The sequence below is a fragment of the Dreissena polymorpha genome, chromosome 4 (genome assembly GCF_020536995.1).
Source record: "Dreissena polymorpha isolate Duluth1 chromosome 4, UMN_Dpol_1.0, whole genome shotgun sequence".
Taxonomy (NCBI): domain Eukaryota; kingdom Metazoa; phylum Mollusca; class Bivalvia; order Myida; family Dreissenidae; genus Dreissena; species Dreissena polymorpha.
In genome coordinates, this window is record NC_068358.1 from 63336782 (window position 1) to 63354335 (window position 17554).

At 36.0% G+C, this 17554-nt stretch overlaps 1 protein-coding gene across 7 annotated transcripts in view; it reads right to left on the minus strand.

The window, feature by feature from the left end:
- Nucleotides 1-899: 899 nt before the first annotated feature.
- Nucleotides 900-17554, minus strand: part of LOC127876274 (polyunsaturated fatty acid 5-lipoxygenase-like) — a 51196-nt gene continuing 34541 nt past the window's right edge. For all 7 annotated transcript variants that reach the window (XM_052421370.1, XM_052421372.1, XM_052421369.1 and 4 more), the window contains 7 exons: nucleotides 17068-17531; nucleotides 16048-16314; nucleotides 14885-15004; nucleotides 6714-6917; nucleotides 5890-6056; nucleotides 3322-4332; nucleotides 900-2406 (listed from right to left, as the gene is read on the minus strand). In XM_052421370.1, coding sequence (XP_052277330.1) covers nucleotides 2227-2406; nucleotides 3322-4332; nucleotides 5890-6056; nucleotides 6714-6917; nucleotides 14885-15004; nucleotides 16048-16314; nucleotides 17068-17531 — 2413 coding nt within the window. In that variant the 3' untranslated portion in view covers nucleotides 900-2226. The remainder of the gene's footprint in view (nucleotides 2407-3321; nucleotides 4333-5889; nucleotides 6057-6713; nucleotides 6918-14884; nucleotides 15005-16047; nucleotides 16315-17067; nucleotides 17532-17554) is intronic.

Genomic DNA, 17554 nt, shown 5'->3' on the forward strand with positions numbered 1-17554 from the left:
ATAACAAGTATCTCGAAATAAGGAGATACAATCTCCTTATTTATGAAGAAGTATCTTTAGGGTCGGTGTATAAAAAGTATGCTTGGTCCAGTTATAGTAAACAAGCGACCTTTTTAGGCAGTTTTGAAACTTAATATCCATCAATAATGATTATCTCCTACACTTAACCCATTTGTGCCTAACGTCTAGAACAAAGGCCTTGGCAAACAACGTAGACCCAGATGAGACGCCGCATGATGCGGCGTCTCATCAGGGTCTGCGCTGTTTGCTTAAAGGAATTTCTGTAAGAAATATTCTAAATATAGAAATAAATATACTAGACATCCCTAATTTTGGAAATAAATTGATCCCATTTAGAATGATGGGAGAGTCCACTATGCATAAATGGGTTAAATTAGTAACTTAATACTGATAAACTGATACGTGTTAACGACAATATAAATCAAGCAACTGTTTAAAAACAGTCATGGTTTGATTAAAGAGTAAGATCAACTGCTCTTGGAACTGATTGGATTTGGTTCTAACATATGTGCCAACAGATATTAGTGAATATTACGCTTGGGTCGTGAAAGCATGTATGAGTCGCGTTTTGAGAAAACTGGGCTTAATGCATGTGCTTAAAGTGTCCTTCAGATTAGCCTGTGCAGTCCGCACAGGCTAATCAGGGTCGAAACTTTCCGCTTTTATGGTATTTTTAGTTTCAAGGAAGTCCCGCCTTACCGAAAATCAAGTTAATGCGGCACAGGCTAATCTGGGACGACACTTTACGCACATGCATTAAGCCCAGTTTTCTCAGAACACGACTCATATTTTTTTTACAAGCATTTCATCAGCATGCTCGATTGCAACAAGACGAATATATGAATATTGAGGTGAATTAAACATAGATTCTCCAGTCATTAATTCAATAAGCTTTATTTCTCATAATATACTAGATACGTACGTTAACGAAAGACAAACCTATAACTGAAGTATATAAGTATTCATAGTTTATTGGAAGAATTTAAGACAATGTATACGATGTAAAAAAAACAACAACACATAGACGTGTTTAATCCGTAAAGCGTGTATATGATATACGATGAATATTGCAACTATAAAGCTACACTTATATATAATTTAAACCATGATTATTATCGATTCTAACCACTCATATATGATATCATTTATCGAAATTGTATGTGTTTTTCAACGCTGTCTACAGTTTTGTGAATTTACACTGCTACTTAGTAAAATGAAGGCACTTACTTTTTTAGACGGAATGTATTAAGGTAAATGCAGATGCGCATGCAATAGCTATGTGAATCTACATCAACATAATGTATTGTTTTACTCTCTTATTTGCACACTGACATGTTATCTAAAAAATTTCAAAGATGGAAAAAAAAGTGTTATACATGATTTTGTTTTCTATTATGACAATAATAGCAGAAGAAGGATCAGAAGAAAACAAAATACCTCGATAAAATTTAAGTATTTACATTTCGTGCGTAAATAATCCCTGTTATTATACACATCTCCATTACATATTAGTAAAGAGAACAGTAGACTAAATGCGGTGGGCGAATTTCAAAATGGCTTCAATTTAAGGATATTTTAATTTAAAGACAGCATACACACATTTGTGAAATTTTGTTCTGGTGTAATGTTGGTATATAGAAACTGCATAGGGGAAAATGCGACGTTCAAAGCCATATGAGCCGGAATCTTCAATGGCACATCGAGTGAGTATGCTGATCAATCCTATCACTTGGGTAGCCATAACAGTAATTAACAAGAGCTGTGTGTGTGAAACACAATGCCCCCCTACTATGTGTATCTGTATCTGTAGGGTATTGGAAAATGACTCAATCACTGAGTAGAAATTATCCAGGCTTTGAAACCATATATTTGACCTCAAAGGATGACCTTGACCTTGCACCACTCAAAATGTGTAGCTTCATGAGATACGCATGCCTGCCAAATATCAAGTTGCAAAATATTGCAAAAGTTATAACCAAGGTTAAAGTTTTGGGACAGACACACACATACAATGACAGACAGACACATGCAATAACATCATTCGATCCGGGGGCATAAAAACTATGCGATCAAATAAAAACGGGCATAAATAACAATCAATGCAAAATTGTTAAACGAAAACTGCAATTTGCTGACTTGCTTCCAAAAGTACACCATTTATGTTACGACGATTTATATTGGCTATTTGGCTTGTCTCGATAGTTTTTATTGGCCAGCAGCTTTGGGTATTTTCTCCGGAAGTAGATATTCGTATGGAACGTCTAGCTGTTCGTTGCGTTTGTAAATTTGGCGGGAAATTTCGCCCATCTCGTCTGCATACCAGTCCAAGATCTCCCGCACAGATGTTTCCGTGAAGTAACTGTCCTTGAATTCCCCGAGATAAACCTAAACACGAAAAAGTTATTTTTACCCTTTCAGCGCTGGAACCGAATGTTGAAGGCCTTTGCAAACAGTTTGGATCCAGATGAGACGCCACATAACTTGGCGTCTCATAAGGATCCAAACTGTTTGCTATTCTGATATTATTCTTTGAAAAAAAATCGAATCTTTATTTTAGAAATTCAGCAGACGACATTTTAGCAGACGACAAATTTCCCAGCATGCAAAGGGTTAAAGCATGTGACTGACAATTAGATTGAAACCGGGGTATCTAGAATCAGAAGCTCAAAAGCTAACACAACGCCACGTAGTCTTTAAAATTAAAACGGTAGTTTAAGAGCTATGTTGGTAACACACGTTTTTGATAAATTATCGATGAAAAGCTTAACAAAATCTTATTATTTTCCGATTTCAATAGATGAGCATTTATGTTAACATTTTTCATTGTAAGGTGTATTATGTTGCTTATTTGAATATAATGCATGCATTCGATTGTGAATCTATGAAAATGTTGAGAAAAGGGGTCATTTCGTCAAACTGTGAATAGGTACCTTAGCGATTCTTTGGCAATTAAGATAATTTGTTGAACTCCAGTACGTTTAGTTAATAAACATTCCAGGAAACAAGGTTTGTGTATGACTAAATTTTCGATATAGAATAAGCGAAGAAAAGTCTCGTGGAGTGTTTAAGATATCCTAAACAACGCTTCCAAAAAATTTTTTAGCAATCAAAGAGCTACATTTAAAAACCAACACAATATAAGAACACAATTTATCATAATTTTGGCATGCAAAGCCTATATTTAAACATAATAATACTGATTACTAGTCGTATATATAAATATGACACTACTTATAACTTGCTCATTACAAAACGGAAAATATCTTAAAAATAATATGTGCATGTAGTTTTGTTTCATACCTCATCGCTGAGCGGTTCGCTTAAATAGTGCGAGAACGCTATGGCAACCGCCTGTTCCGCCTGACTGGGCAGGGTGTCCACTATATCCTTTTCAGTTATCGGCCCTTTGTCGCTAGGGGGCGCGCGCCGCATCGCGCTCGGATAGTTCGGACCAAAGCTGAAGTAATCCGATTGGCTGAAATTCAGGGCGGAATGGAACGCGCTGGAATGGAAGATGATCATTGCTACGAATTCGACCAATTCTTCGAGTGTTTCTATGGCTGTGGGAATGCCGTTTGATTTGCCATTGCCTTTGTTGAACCCATTTTCTCGCAAGTCCTTTACAAAATATTGCAATTCTTTGTCTCCCGCGACATCTTTATTCGTTTCGTAGAATATCTTCAGAATTTTGTTGACCTTTTCTACAATTTTGTTCCACAACGAACAGGCATCATCTCGATAATGATAATTCGGCAACAAGTTCGGGTCGTCGACCCCTCGGTCTTTAAAATCATGGACGGGAATCAACTGCCGAATTGTGAAATCTGCGAAGTAGTTCCTCATGAAGTCCGGCTCCTTTCCCGGAATAGACAGTATTTTCTGGAATACTGACTCTTCACCGTGAATCAACAAATCTCGTCCCATCTGAGCGCTGGCCACCGTGTAGCGCGTGTATTGCACGAGGAGCTTGTACAAGGGGTGGCTCCGCGGAAACTGGCGCAATATGGCCAGCGTGAAGACCTCCATGAATAAATGCCCCTGTAGGAGATGACCGCAGATGGTCTGGTAGTGGGAGTCCGCGGATTTTACGTAGGTTTTCGCGAGAAGCCATCCTAGTGGGTCATCGTTTGGGGTCCAGATTGGGTTGCCTGGCCCTGGGACCTCCTCGAGCTGTATGGCTATGGGCACGAGTTGCCCCGTGCTTTTAACGAACAGCATCAGGTACGGCGTTGCTACGTAACGAGGCTGGTCACCGCCCCGTCTCTCGACGCCCGATAGATGCTTGTAGTGTATGAAATAAACGTGTCCTGCCTAGAAAACAAAAGCATATCATTATAAAAAGCCATAGAGTCAATCAGAGTTTGTTGAACAATAACAATCCATTGCAACATATAATTCAGAGTTGCTAGTAAAAGAGTTAAGACTATAGATCAAAAGATCTCTCGATGTAAATAATAAGTTATTTTTGTACAGAGGATGCACACTGTTGCGATAAATCAACCCTGTATTTCACCAAGTTAGGTAACGATGGGATAAAACTGTTAAAAGGCTGAAAGGCCCGTTAAAATGTATGGGTGGGTCTCAAACTAAATTTTTTTTATTTTATTTTTTGGAGGGGGGGGGGGGGGTAAGGGGGGGGGGTGAGAGGGGGATATAATGTGTGGTGTGGTCATTTATAGACGATCTTTCCAAAAAAAAGGAAAAATAAACTAATTTTGTTGGGGGGGGGGGTGGGGTGAGAGGGGGTATAATATGGGGGTGTGGTCATTTATAAGATGATCTTTCAAAAATAAAAACATGAAAAAAAAATTTTTTTGGGGGGGGGGGGGAGTTGGGGGGGGGGGGCAGGGATTCTGGGTTGGGGTGTGGACGTTTTGTTTGGGTGGAATCCAGTGTGGTATTCAGGTAAGTGTTGTTTTGTCATAGTATTAATAAAATCTGATCATAAATAAAGAAGTTATGGCAATTTAAGCAAAATGTTCAATTATCTAAGTATAAAAGGGGCCATAATTCTGTCAAAATGCTTGATACAGTTGTCTGCTCTTGTTTATAGGTTGGGGTCATGTTGGTAAACAAGTATGCAAAATATGAAAGCAATATGTCAAGGGACACAGGAAATATTTGGGGTAGTACGCAAACTTTAACAAAAATTTATCAATAATATGCATATTCTAAGTATAAAAGGGGCAATAATTCTGTCAAAATGCTTGATACAGGTTGTCTGCTCTTGTTTGTAGGTTGGGGTCATGATGGTAAACAAGTATACAAAATATGAAAGCAATATGTCAAGGGACACAAGAAATATATGGGGTAGTACGCAAACTTTAACATAGATTTATCAATAATATGCATATTCTAAGTATAAAAGGGGCCATAATTCTGTCAAAATGCTTGATACATTTGTCAGCTCTTGTTTATAGGTTGGGGTCATGATGGTAAACAGGTATGCAAAATATGAAAGCAATATGTCAAGGGACATTGAAAATATTTGGGGTAGTACACAAACTTTAATATTTGCACGCAAACGGACACGGGAACGGGAACGGCAACGGGTGAGTAGGATAGCTCCACTATATATATATCATATATAATAGTCGAGCTAAAAGTGCTAATTTTGAAAAAAAGTGAACGATTCCTGAATGAGTTTGGCTTATTAGCAAAATTTTCCTTGATATTATGCCAACAAAAAACTATAGGCATTTCGGCGTAGATAAGGGGAATTGTTGAACCAATAAAACCTAAAACCTTAAAACCTAAACTTTAAATAAAACTATTTATAATTTTCTTTCCATGTAATATATTTAAAATGTTTTCACTGTTTGACATAGGTTGTCTGGTAAGTTAAAATTTCATTTAGCTGCAAGTTACCTTCATTTCCTCTTCAAGATTCAAACCTCGGTCCAAAAGGTTTCCAACCATCTCGTTTGTGACCGGAAACTCTTCCAGCGGCTTGCTGCAGCGCCGGATCATTATTGGATTGACCCCGTCCAGCACCTCTCTTCCGAATTCCTCGTCCGTACGCCACTTGTCGTTTTCTGCGAACGAAAGTAGAAAATCAGAAAAATACATTTAGAAGACTTTGCTACTACGATTCGGAACCAGTCGATGTGCACCTCTGGAACTTTAGTTTCATGACAAAATTATTAAGGAACCAGTAATCGTCCATGGATCACGCTTTATGAACCAGTTGAATTCCTGAACCTTCAATTAGGAACAAATAAAATGCACAAGCCATGCTTTAGGAACCAAATTTCTTTTTAACCTTCATGTAGGAACTGGTCAAACGCCACGCACTTTCATTAAGGAACCGGTCTAAATGTCCATCGCGTGATTTATAAACCAGGCAATGTGTTTAAAACATAAAAAATATGATTAAGATAAAGCACCAGTCAAGAGAAGAGACAAGATAAGAGAACCAGTCAAAACCCAATACCTAGAAATGCCTTAATTTTCTGAACATTCAGTAAAGAATAAGTAAAAATGCTTGTCGTCCCAGATTAGCCTGTTCAGTCCGAACAGGCTTATCAGGGACGACACTTTCCGCTTTAATGGTAATTTTCGTTTAAAGGAAGTCCTTTTTTACCGAAAATCTAGTTTAAGCGGAAAGTGTCGTCCCTTATATGAATGCGCACATGCATTATGCCCAGATTCACAGAACAAGACACATATCAAGAATCAGTCAAAACTCGTACCCAAAATCGCCTTCATCGTCTTGGTCTGCGGCACCACGGACGCCATGGTCTTGAAATGCGCGAGGGAGTCGCATGAGCTTAACATCGTCGTGTACTTCTGCAGCTTCAGTTTCAATACTACGTCCAGGATAATTTTCTTCTTCTCGAGTTGCCGCTCTTGGTTATACTGCAGATCCACGGGCAGCATGGAATAATTTGCGCAGTCTGCGAAGGAAAGTCATGTTATGTATGCCTTGTTGTGCAGATTTGTCTTTATGCAAAGCAAGACAGTGGCGTTTTGCTATTTTTGCAGGTATCGTTGAAGGTGTATATATAACAAGAAATATCTTTAAAAAAGATATACGGCGTTGATTGTGGTCGATGTTTATGAACGATCAAAAGTTATCTCTATGAGATAAAAATTAGCGGATGCCTTTTTTCTGCGCAGTTCTTAGCTCCATCACAAGCATATCAATTATAGTGTGTTGGCCAGATTTCGTGGCTTATTTTGCTTTATGTGATATTATTACTCAGATATCTATATTTACAGAATAGAAAAACACAAGAAACATGAAAATAAACGAGTGCATATAGGTCAGCCGGCTAATACTCGAATCTTATTTAATTGCATAATTATAGTATAGTGAATTATTGTGCTCATGCTTAATAAACTGGTCTTAATGGATAAATATTTCTAATTAATTTTATCAAAATTGGTCCTTATCATGCAAATGTTGAAAACATATTAAAAATCGATGATTGACATACCACAATAATATCGCCGAATATCTTTATTTAGTATCTTTCTGATCAAAACAGACTTCAAGTGCACAAAGTTTACGAGACGGCGTTTATATAAAGATTTCTGCAACTGACCGCAAACTGACCTTGATACCTTGCGGATTGGCATGCAATGCATTTAAGTTAGGTAACAATTCTGCTGCTGGAACGACGGCTTGTTTAAAGCTTTAAACATTTTCTTGTTTAACGGTTAATTTAGTAAACAATTTTTAATATGTTCGTCAAAGCGTATATCAGGTTACTTAACAACGATTCTTATATGATCTAAAATTTTTGAGTGCACATAATGCAATATCGTAGTAATTACCAAATATGAGAACACAGCCTTTAAGCTCTGGACGCTGACATTCTTTTAAATATAAAGGGACGCGCACTCTGTATTGATGTCGAGAATTGAGTGTGAAACTGCTCCATCTCTCAAACCTAATTATTAGAGATAGAGCTACAATTGTTTCATGCTGAATACGCAATTAACTTTGTTGCTAACCGAACTGTAGTATCCCTGTCCCTACACTTTCCAAAAATAGAAAGTCGATGGAATAACATATTAATGTTAATGTGAAATCTGTTTGTAGATTGACCGTTTTCTACTGCAAAAAAGTTTCAGGCCTACCGGCGGAAAATTTTATATTCGAATTGATTGGTCGTTTACAAAGGTCTGGCTAAGGTGAAAAGCTGGCGTATACAGCTAACGCCGAATAATTAATAATGTACCTTGATCGCCCGAACAAAGTTGAACCCTTGAGTAAAAAAATGTGTAAGCTCATATACGTAAGAATATGTAAAGAAATTCACCACTTAAAGACACAAAAATCCTGGTTTGAATGTTTTCTTTTTAAAAATTTCAATTTAAAGGGGCCTTTTCACAGATTTTGGCATTTTTTTAACTTATTCATTAAATGCTTTATATTGATAAATGTAAACATTGGATCGTAAAAGCTCCAGTAAAAAATCAAGAATAAAATTAAAAAAAAGGAAAAGAACATTGCCCGGAGCAGGTTTCGAACCAGTGACCCCTGGAGTCCTGCCAGAGTCCTGAAGGAAAAACGCTTTAGCCTACTGAGCTATTCCGCCGAGTGCACATACTTGACGTATTTTATACCTTATATAAGCAATCTTCGTAGTTTCACAAAATTTAACGACAAAAACAGAACTCTCCAAATTATTCAATCGTTTCGCGTTGCAACGCTTTATAATTTTTAGGTTTTAAAATCGTCAAAAGATGCATATAATGGCTATATTAGACCATGGTAAATGTTCAGTATTACTGTTTCCTCACAAATATCATAACTAGAACGAAAATTTGCGAATCTGAAACAACTTTTTTCAATTTTGTCAATTTACCAAAGCGTGAAAAGATCCCTTTAAGTTGCGAGTCATTTTTGTCTGTTTCAGAACAATATAAATACAATGAGATGAACTAATGCCCATCGTCTGCCAATAAAAAGTGTGTATTTTTATGTGGCAAGTTTATCCAGTTCATAATCATTAAAACCTGTAATGCACTTTGTGAAATATCGCGTTATTTCGTACATTTACCGATCGGTCTCCGAGTATATGCGTTAAACTACGATAATTTGGTCCAGATCAAAACAAGATAGTGGCTGTAATAAAATGCGCAAAGTTTAACATCAAATTACTCTGAAGTGTCAAACATTCGCTTTAACATCGAGAGGTCCAAGGTTGAATTCCTGCGGCTGACAAACTTGTTTAATCATTTTTTATTGTTTGGGTTTTTGCTATTGTAATTTGTAGTACTAGTCCAAATATTTTAGTGTTATTAATAAACACATTGAACGACATTTGAAAAATATATAAAAAGTTTAAACAAGTCTTTTATTTCGAAGTCAAATTTTGTCTTGCCATATATATGAGTCGTGTTCTGAGAAAACCGGGCATAATGCATGTGCGTAAAGTGTCGTCTCAGATAAGCATGCGCAGTCCACACAGGCTAATCAGGGACGACACTTTCCGCCTTAATTGGATTTTTGCTAAGAAGAGACTTCATTTAAACGAAACATGTCATAATAGCGGAAAGTGTCGTCCCTTTTTAGCCTGTGCGGACTGCACAGGCTTATCTGGGACGACACTTTACGCACATGCATTATGCCCAGTTTTTTCAGAACGCGACTCAAATTTAAAAACGTACTGTAAATTGCAGGTTTTGGTGCGAACTGCACAGGCTAATCTGGGACGACACTTTACGCACATGCATTATGCCCAGTTTTTTCAGAACGCGACTCATATTTAAAAATTTACTGTAAATTGCAAGGTTTTGGTGAGTAATTTTTTCCAATTCTGTGTAGATACACTGTCTACACACAGTATCATACGATAGGAGTCGATTATGAACCATCCTTCATTTTCGCATATTAAAGCATACATTTGCACAAGTGAACCATCCTCTATGTTAACTCTATAATATAATGTTATTAATTAGTTGAATTCATATTGGATTTGTTATTGAGCTGAAGACAACCGTATTGGCCTGAGGCCACAGGCCGAAGGACAATACGGCTTTCTGAAGCTCAATAACAAAGCCAATATGAATTCAACTAATTAATGACAATTTTATTAATTAACTTTATAATATTATTCAGCAAGGAAAGCTTGAATTTCACTTTCGAATTACAGGTTTTACAGGCCGGTGTGTGTTATATTATTGATTCAACCGCGTTGTCAGAAAGACAATTAATTGGATATTTTCAAATGCCGAAGCGGATAAGAGAGCGGACTATTCGTAATCGTGCTGAATTTATTCCGCGTGTGAAACTGTCAACTACATGGATGCCTGAGCGTTATTATGTGGATTTTTTTTTAAAGTTAACGATTCGTTTTATGAGCGCGGCATTTTATCAATTGAAGGCAAAGCAAAACCGAAGACAACAATAATAATAATTGATAACTGTGAAAATTGCTATAGCCAATAAATGTATGAAACAACTAATTGTTGTCGCGAGGCTTTCGGTAAACTGCAATATTATATCTTTAAAGATTTAAACTTTTGCACCAAAACTAAGCATACAACTTCAAAATTGCGTCCAAAAATTGTCGAAATTTTAGATTCTCATATAAGGCCGAGTTTTTCCTGGTTTCTGATGGGCTGAATCTCGTATTTGCCGACCTTTTCCCGTATTGGCCGTGTTTTTCCATATTGGCCGCCTTTTTCTCGTATAAGGCGAGGTTCGAGATTTATTGGTGAGGCTCAACTTATATGGGGCGAACAAATTGAACACATTCTCGTCTAATATTATTAACTTAATTAATAATACAGAATATTAATGCTAAGGAGAGCAATATGGACTATTTCGGGCCAGATTGCTGTCGTTTACAAATGATATACTACATGTTTTCATACGTGTAAGCCGTTCATGATATCTGTATATAAATGTATATAAACAGAACATAAAAATGTCGTAGTTAAGTTCTCAGACGTTAATTTATCACATTAGACCGATTAACTAAGGGTTCGGTATTCACATGTTTACCATTTGAACTTGATTGATACAATTCACGCTCCTTAATTCGATGTTAACAAGAGCTGTCTACATATGCCCCCGACAAACGCTTTGATATAAGTTATGAGCATTTTTCGAAACCTAAACGCATATTTTGAAACCTAAACGCGGACCATAAGTACAAGGTCAAGGTCAAAGGGGTCGAAATTTGTGTGAAAAATCAACATGTTTCTGAATTGCATATGTTTGTTAATACTTGGAATATTTAGCCAAGCCAGTCGCTTATTGTTGTTGTTTTTTTTTTTTCATTTTTGTGATTATTTCTTTTTACTTTTTCATTACTATGGAATACTCATCATTTTGTAATCCTCCTTTTTGTTCTCTATTTTTGTTTGTATATATGAATATATTATGTCTTATAATAGAAAGCAACTGGACATGTTTTAAAATAGAAACTAACTGGACAATCACACACAAACTATCATTTACATCATCCTCCACCTCTTTAAATGATTAAATTATGCACCTTGAATGAAAAAGGGCTAAACAATAAAGACAAACATATAAAAATCTTCAAATGGTTAGATGAAAAAATATAGTATATGCCTATTACAATAAAGTCACTTGACAAATACTTTAACACAAACCTTAAAAGATGAATGGAACGGAGACATTTATCTCAGTGGACAACATACTAATAAACAAGGCATTTGCCTTTCTGATTAAAAACAATATAGGGATCACAGTCGATAACTTTAACGAAAAAATAATTGGCAGACTAGCAAGTATAGATATCAAAATACATGAAACACAATTAACGTTAATCAACGTCTACGGTTCTAACATAGATGATTCCACATTTTACGAAACATTACAATCCTTTATAATTCATAACCAAGATAAAAATATTATAATCAGTGGTGATTTCAATACTGTTCTGAACCCATTATAAGATAAAAAGCAGGGAAACCTTTATACTCATCCTAAAAATAGAAACATTTTGAATAACATAATTGAAAACTACAATATGATAGACATCTGGCGTACAGCAAATCAACACGATATCAAATTCACCTGGCACTCAAACACAAAACCAACAATTTTTTAACATCTGAGTCACTTTGCAATATTATTGACACATGTAGCATTAAACCAGGATTTATGACTGACCACTCTCTAGATGAACTTAAACTTCACAAAATACAACCTGAAAGAGGCCCAGGATACTTTAAAATTAATAACAGCATCTTATTAGATACAGAATATCAAACACAAATAAAAAAGGAAATATTAAACACAGTTCAAAATAATAAAGATGCAAACCCAAACACCCTATGGGAAGTAATTAAAGGAAACATACGTAACACAACAATTAGATACACATCATTTAAACAAAAAGAAACACACAAACTTGAAACTGAAACCGTCAAAACCATTTAAACACTTGAAAAACAATTGCATAAAACAAACACAAATGATACCACCGCCATTGAAAATGAAATAACATCGAACAAACAAGTATAAGAAGAAATCTATCATACACAATTCAATGGAATAATACTACGAGCGCGTGCACAGCATGTTGAACACCATGAAAAAAAAATACAAAATACTTCGCAAACATTGAAAAACGTAGAAGTGAACAAAAAACGGTAGACAAATTAGTAGTTAATTGCGAAGATATAACAAACAGAACTAAAATACTAGAAGAACGTTTATTTTTCGAAACCCTCTATAAACAAAAACATGTTGAAAATAACACCCTTTTTAAAAATACACATCATCCTTTAAATCAAGAGGAAAAATTATTGTGTGACGGATTACTTAATGAATACGAATGTGGAATAGCACTAAAAGAAATGCAAAATAACAAAAGTCCAGGATCTGATGGCATCACAATCGAATTTTATAAAATATTCTGAAATGACATTAAAACACATTTAATCAATTCACTTAACTATTCATTTAAGAACGAAAACTTAACTACGCTACAAAAACAAGGTATACTATCACTCATTCCAAAACCTGGAAAAACTTAGAATCCTTATCAAACTGGCGCCCGATTAGTTTCCTGAACAATGATTATAAAATTGCAACTAAAAGTATATCAAACAGAATTAAAAAAAAATATTATCATCAATCATTTTAAGATCTCAATCTAGCTTCATTACATTGGTGAAAATGTACGACTGATACAAGAATGCATAAATTATTTCAACCAACCAGACAATTCTGGCCTCATTTTTTGCAGACTTCGAAAAGGCTTTCGATTCACTAGACCATTCGTTTATGTTCTCTTGCTTAGAAAATATGAATTTCGTGAAAGTCTAATAAAATGGGTTAAACTATTTTATACCGATATTAACAGCATAAGTATTAACAATGGCTTCTTCTCAACCAGTTTTAACATCGAACGAGAGTTAAGACCAGGATGTCCACTTTCATCCTCGCTATTTATTATATGCATCGAGTATCTATCACACTATATCCAATCAAATAAACATATAAAGGGAATATCGCTAGAACCAGACGAAGAAATCAAACAGTCCCTATTTGCTGACGATGCAACTTACTTTTTAAATGACAGTGACTCATTCAACAATCTTATAGAATCGCTAACCCTTTATGGAATGGCATCGGGTCTTAAACTAAACAAAAGTAAATGCACTGTGCTACGAGTAGGTAAATTTAAACAAAGTTATATTCATCTTAAAAAAAGAAATGAAATTCAACTGGACATCAGATGATGCAACAACGTTAGGAATAACTTTAACAAACAATGAAAATGAAACAGTTCTAAAAAACATACTGCCTAAATTACAAAAATTTAAAAATTGTTTAAAATCATGGCAGCATCGTAAACTTACAATAATCAGAAAAAATTCTGGGAGTGTAAACATATTCAATCTCTATGGAATCAATTGACAAACTTTCTAGACTAACAACAATTAAATGTTAAACTTCAGTTTAGGGGTAAATACCTTCAAAATACAAGAGGCTAATAACGCTGTGAATTCCATTATTATATTAATGAAATATTTTATATTCAGCATGAAATGCAGAAAACAAACATTCACCATGAACTGTTTCATCAATTATCTAAAATTAAAGATGCACATTGAAAAAAATAGCCCTCAACAACGATAAACTTCATATATTTGAACTTAAATGGAAACACATTAAACTTTCATAAACAAGTTCAGTTTGCTTTCTACCCACTTTATGCAACTCATATTTATTCATAATTATTCTGTTTTTTTTTTTAAATAACTATTACACACAAAAAATACATATGAACTTTTTTTAATCAAAAAGAAACCACAATGTCAAAAAAGTATATATTAGCATATCTTGTATAACATGTTTGAACATTATTGCTACTGCGTGGTATCACTTTGTTTTATTATCATATACATGTATGCATTGTATGTATTATATTAAAGAAAAAAAGAAAAATGAAATTTGTGTGAGTATGGAAAGGCCTTGTCCAAAAATGCATACCAAATATGAATGTTACATCTGAAGCGACATAGAAGTTATGAGCATTTTTCGAAGTTTAAACGCAAAGTGTGACGGACAGACAGACAGACGGACAGACAGACGGACAGTACGATCACTATATGCCCTCCTTCGGGGGCATAAAAATAAATACGTTTTGTGACAGATGTTGAACATTTTTATCAGAGCAAATATACAAAATCAGGCATTTCTTACGGTTAAACATATCCACCATCGATTCGGGAACTCAGAAAATATGTATATTGGTATTTATAACAAATCCGATACTATTCTTCTGTATTGTAAGTAAAATGCCTCGAAAACGAACAAAGGAAAAGATGTTAGTAATACCAGTCCGATCAGATAAAAAGCAAGCTGTAACCAATATTTATATATGAATATGTATAAGATATGCCAAGTATTCGAAATACGCACCAATCTGTCCCGGATATCCTGGCTGCGTTTTAGCCCACTTGAGCGCCCTCTGACTTTCCTCTAGATGTATATGTCGCAGCAACTTCCGCGGAAAATGCTTCTCGTCTTTTGCTAGCATAGCTTAAATTATAGATGTATTGCTTGTATTGTGAGCTAGGGTCGTTACAAGGAAGCACTTAATTGCATCGTTTGTATATACCGTCACCGGAAACGGTAGCTTGAATTGCAAATAAAAGAATAACTTAAATGCTCGCGTTTAATGTTATTGGCATTGGTTTCTACAATAGCAACTAATAGAGAAAGTACATAAATTGTTTGCATGTTATGTTATTGGCAATATTCTTTAAAATAGCAACGAATAGAAAGACTTAATTAAATTGTTCGCGGGGTTTGATATTGACCATGGTCTTTACACATGCAAAGAATACAAAAAACAAAATGCATTATTCGCGTCTTTTGTTTTGGCCAGGGTCTCTACAATAGCGACAAATAGAAAAAAACATCGCTTACATGTTTCGTAATCGGCCATCGGTTATCCAATAACAAACATAAGAAACAATAATGCATCGCTCGCTTGTTCACGTTATTGGCCGTGGTCTCAACCATGAACATCTTAGCGCGCTAGCAAGTAACAACTTGTTAACAACATTATAAAGTAAATAAATATGGGTCGTGCTCTGTGAAAAAGGGGTTTGATGCATGTGCGTAAAGTGTCATCCTAGATTAGCATGTGCAGTCCGCACAGGCTAATCAGGGACGACACTTTCCGCCTAAACTTGATTTTTGCTATGAAGAGACTTTCTTTAAACGAAATATATCATAAAAGCGGAAAGTGTTGTCCGTGATTAGCCTGTGCGGACTGCACAGGCTAATCTGGAACGACACTTAACGCACATGCATTAAACTCTTTTTTTCACAGAGAACGGCCAATATAATAAATACTATTTTTGGAACGACATACTCAAGCTCGATTGGTCTTTGTCGGATCAGGTACTACTTAAAAGAACAGCGTGCTACAGAGAAGCCGGTGTGCGGCAATATACTTTAAAAGACCCCGGAGTATGGCAGGGTGCGTTTTTTGTATCCGGGGTAAACTTGTAAGAGTACCCGATATAATTTTAAGTAGTGCCTGAGCCGACATCGAAGTATTGAGCCCCACTCACCCTCCCCAGTTGGCAACGTGATCTTAAAGTTGATCCAGCTGTTACACGGGATCTCCAGGAGGCGCCTCGTGCTCAGGTCGAAAAGGACGATATTGCTGAGGAACCACCGCCGCGCGAACGTGAACGTTCCGCCAATCAGAAACACCTGCACGAAGATGACGTCACCGATAAAAGGAACGTCGACGTAATAGGATTCCTTGCTGCCGCGTTCGAAGTCGTTATGGAAGAGCTTGTCGAGAAGATAGCGCTTCGTGCGGCCTTTCGTTCCTGTGGGTGAAAGGGTGGGTACATGTATTTCGTTAATCACAGTCGTTGGATTGACTCCTTCTAAAACTGCAGTTCTTGTTTGATAAAATGTACCATTTAAATATAAACGTTTTTATATTAGACACCTGATTAACAAATCGCATGAGACTATTTTGGAGAAATGACGTCAATAGCTTCAAATGACGTTTGTCAGTAAACAGCTTTTAGAATTTATCATTAAGAATTACTTAGTTTTTGATTTTTGTAATTGTGAAGCATTCAGTTAAAAATTCTGCTGCTTCTGGACATTTCAACCATTATTTCATTCTAATCGTCCAATATTCGTACAATTGTGCGCAAAGCATCGCTTAAAAATCCTAACTGTTATATTTTTTAAAGATCCTTGAATTGTAAGGGCTAGGTGCATACATACTAGTAGATGAACAAATATATATTTGCCAAGTATGAAAGAAATATTTTTTTAATATTGCACTGTTAATAATATACAAAATAAATACCAATATGTAATAAATATATAACGATACATAACATTATCAAGATTTGATATACAATATTCGACACATACATATATTGTATGCATGAGCAAGTTAGAAAAAAGCATCAAATAACATGTTTTATCTTTCCAAACCAAACATTTCCAAGAAAAAGGCATATTAATAATGTTTATACTGAACATAACTTTTCAAGGAATGCCAAATTCGCTTAAACATTCATCATTATTTTACTAAAGAATGCACATAACGCGGAACTCACCATACAACGCTATATAGACCCCGGCGTCTGTCCCTGAGAACAGATGGTCACCGGTCTCTACGTGGACCAAGAAAGTCGTGGTCTTTTTACTCTCGTTGCGGGCTCCTTCCGGGTGTTTTGGGCGCACCGTTGACGTCATCACCTTCTCCTGAATCAAAACGAGGCTTCCGTAGTTTTCGCCACCTTGGGGAATTTCTACGGAAATACCGCCCGGTAAAGTTCTGAAATCGTAGTTCGCGCGCTCTTCCAAGAGTTTCGGTACCAAGTAGGTTAAGGTCAAATCTGCAAGGTCACGCCAGGGAAACGCCTCCTCGTCCCAGAATTGAGCCGGATCACCGATGGGGGGGTCGTATTCTCGGATTTGGATTTGAAGTTTCATCGTCTTGTTTTCGGAGGCGACGTTCAAAAGTCGATCTGTTAAGTAAGTATCGGCAGGAAGCTCCATATCCGGTCTACGGATAATCCTGCAAACAATCAGAAATAAAGA